Consider the following 2,483-nt stretch of genomic DNA (forward strand, 5'->3'; position numbering starts at 1 on the left):
GTCTACGCATCTCTTGTGTCCACGAATTTATGGTGACATGGCTGATCCCTGCTCTGTTTCCACAAATTGGACAGATCCATTCATAGAACAAGGATGACACCTAGTGGTCACTCAACACCGATTTCTTTCAAGACGGTCACCTTTATAAATGCAATTTGACGTGTTCAAACCATCACTCGTACCAAAAACTTTCTCGGACGAGTCTCCAAGACAATCGCTTGCCCAAGAACTTTCCGGACGGCTCTCCAAGACATGGATAAAAGTGAGTATTTTCTCATTTCATGCTCTGCTGTTAGTGATTTTTAACTACTCTATTAATTGACCAAAGTATGTTATGCTATTTTTACAGTCTATGATGTTATGGTGTCTTTAAACCATATTACAATTCATTACTGTAATAAAACATGCATTGGTATTTTATCTGCTGTTAGTGACTATATTCATAAACTATGATATGCTGTTTTATTTTATCTGCTGATAGAGATATTTTAACTACTATATTCATAAAGTATGCTATGGTGTTTTATTTTATCTGCTGATAGAGATATTCATAAACTATGATATGCTGTTTTATTTTATCTGCTGATAGAGATATTTTAACTACTCTATTAATTTATCACAAATTATGATTATGTCGAGATGTTTTATTTGACTTAATATCATCGGCAGACTTTTTTCTGAAAAACACTTTTATTTTGAAAAGACGACGACATCCTGTTGACATGTGCTTAGCTTTAGCTTATGGAAATGGCTCCCTCTGGTGAGTCTGGGGTGAAATGACACCGTGTTATAGTGAAAATTGCGCCATCTGCGACGGTTTAATGTTATGACACCCTGTTATAGTGAAAATCATAACAGGGTTTTTTATTTTTTTATATCAGGTTCAAATATTGAGCAGCAACCCTTTGACGCTATTAATACATGTAAGTACGTTTTAACTATTTTTTAATAAATTAAAATGAACGTATTTTAATTTTGTCTTTTTATAAATTTAATTTTTTTTTTTTTTTTTTTTTTTTTTTTTTTTTTAATTCACAGTGGCCGCGATTGATCCAGACAGCGCAGCCGATGGTAAAACAAAATCCATCTCCAACATTTTTTATGAGAAATCAAAATTTTAGTTTTCTTTTATGTTTATGAGAAATCAAATTTTATTTTTAGATTTTAATTTATCACCCAACCCGGCTTCCAGACAGTTATCGATCTCACGCAAGATGGCGATGAAGATGCCACCATCAACGTAACAGACAAACCTCACATCCTACCTGATTCAACTCCGGCGCACGTCGAGAATCCAATAGGATCCAGCGGCGAACCACTTCCTGGACCCAGCGGCGAACCAGCAAGAAAGAAGCCTATAAAAACGAATCGTCCCACCTCGCCGGTCAGTCCTGGACCAGATGGCGAACCACCGAGAAAGACTTATCGTTTTACAGCGGTGGTCCGACCAGAACCGAACGGCGAACTACCGAGAAAGGCTTATCGTTTTACCCTGGCGATCAGTCCTGAGAGCTCTCCAAAGAGGAAAACTCTTTGTCTGACACCACCGAACAGCCCGGCGTCCAGTCCTGAGACCGCGCTGTTTTATGGTAAGACTATCTACATTATTTGCATTTAAACTCCGACGGAGTCACGCCATTAAGATTTTTTATTTTTACACACAGCAGACTCGAGTAGAAGCCATAAGGATGACGTGACTACCTATGGTACGTCTCAAATCGATGCTTGGGACCAGAGTTCTTGGACGACCGAGCGTGACGAGGTGTCAACCACCAACGTGGGTCAAACACCATATCCTTCTCGCTCACCGTCGTCAGACGAAGTAGAAGTGGAAAAAGTGCCGGCGCCTCAGCCGGTTGATGAACCATTCGATGATCTGCCTCCGACTCATAGGCTCATTAATTCGATAGAATCATTTGGTCAAGAGTTTTGCGACACACAGGTTGACACAAACAACAAATACATCGAACTCCGTCACGTACAAGATGATATTAACAAAAAATTGATTGCGTTGCGCAGTGAGTCTCGTGACAGACAAATCGAAACCCATAGCAGATTAGACGTATAACCTCGAGACACGCAGCCGATTCGATGCGCAGGATCGCTTTATTCAGGATCTGGCCAATGAAATATTCCGTCGCATCAATGCTATGAGATCAACGATTGAACAGCAGTTTGATAGAAATTATCGTATGGTGAGCCAATACCAACGGGAATTGGTGCTCATTTTGCATCACCTCATTCTCACCATCAGAGATGAGACGACAGAGTCGAACTGAATATAGATCTATTCCTAGTAATTCTTATATTGCATGTTTTTTGTAATATTTCATCTATACTTTGTTTACATATAATCTGATATTTCAAGTAATTCTTATATTGCAAGTCTGCTATGATTTTGTAATATTTAATTTATGCTTTTTATACTTTGTTTACATATAATCCGATATTTCATTTATACTCTGATTTTGTAACAAGTCATA

At 38.3% G+C, this 2,483-nt stretch overlaps 1 protein-coding gene across 1 annotated transcript; it reads left to right on the top strand.

Moving 5' to 3' along the window:
* The first annotated feature begins 882 nt into the window (after positions 1–882).
* LOC132155604 (uncharacterized) lies at positions 883–2,071 on the top strand. Its single transcript, XM_059564348.1, has 4 exons — positions 883–923; positions 1,039–1,071; positions 1,193–1,589; positions 1,665–2,071. The coding sequence occupies exons 2-4, from the start codon at positions 1,069–1,071 to the stop codon at positions 2,066–2,068; spliced, it is 804 nt and encodes a 267-aa protein (XP_059420331.1). The 5' UTR covers positions 883–923; positions 1,039–1,068; the 3' UTR covers positions 2,069–2,071.
* The last annotated feature ends 412 nt before the right edge of the window (positions 2,072–2,483 follow it).

This window comes from Carassius carassius, chromosome 13, assembly GCF_963082965.1.
Source record: "Carassius carassius chromosome 13, fCarCar2.1, whole genome shotgun sequence".
NCBI lineage: Eukaryota > Metazoa > Chordata > Actinopteri > Cypriniformes > Cyprinidae > Carassius > Carassius carassius.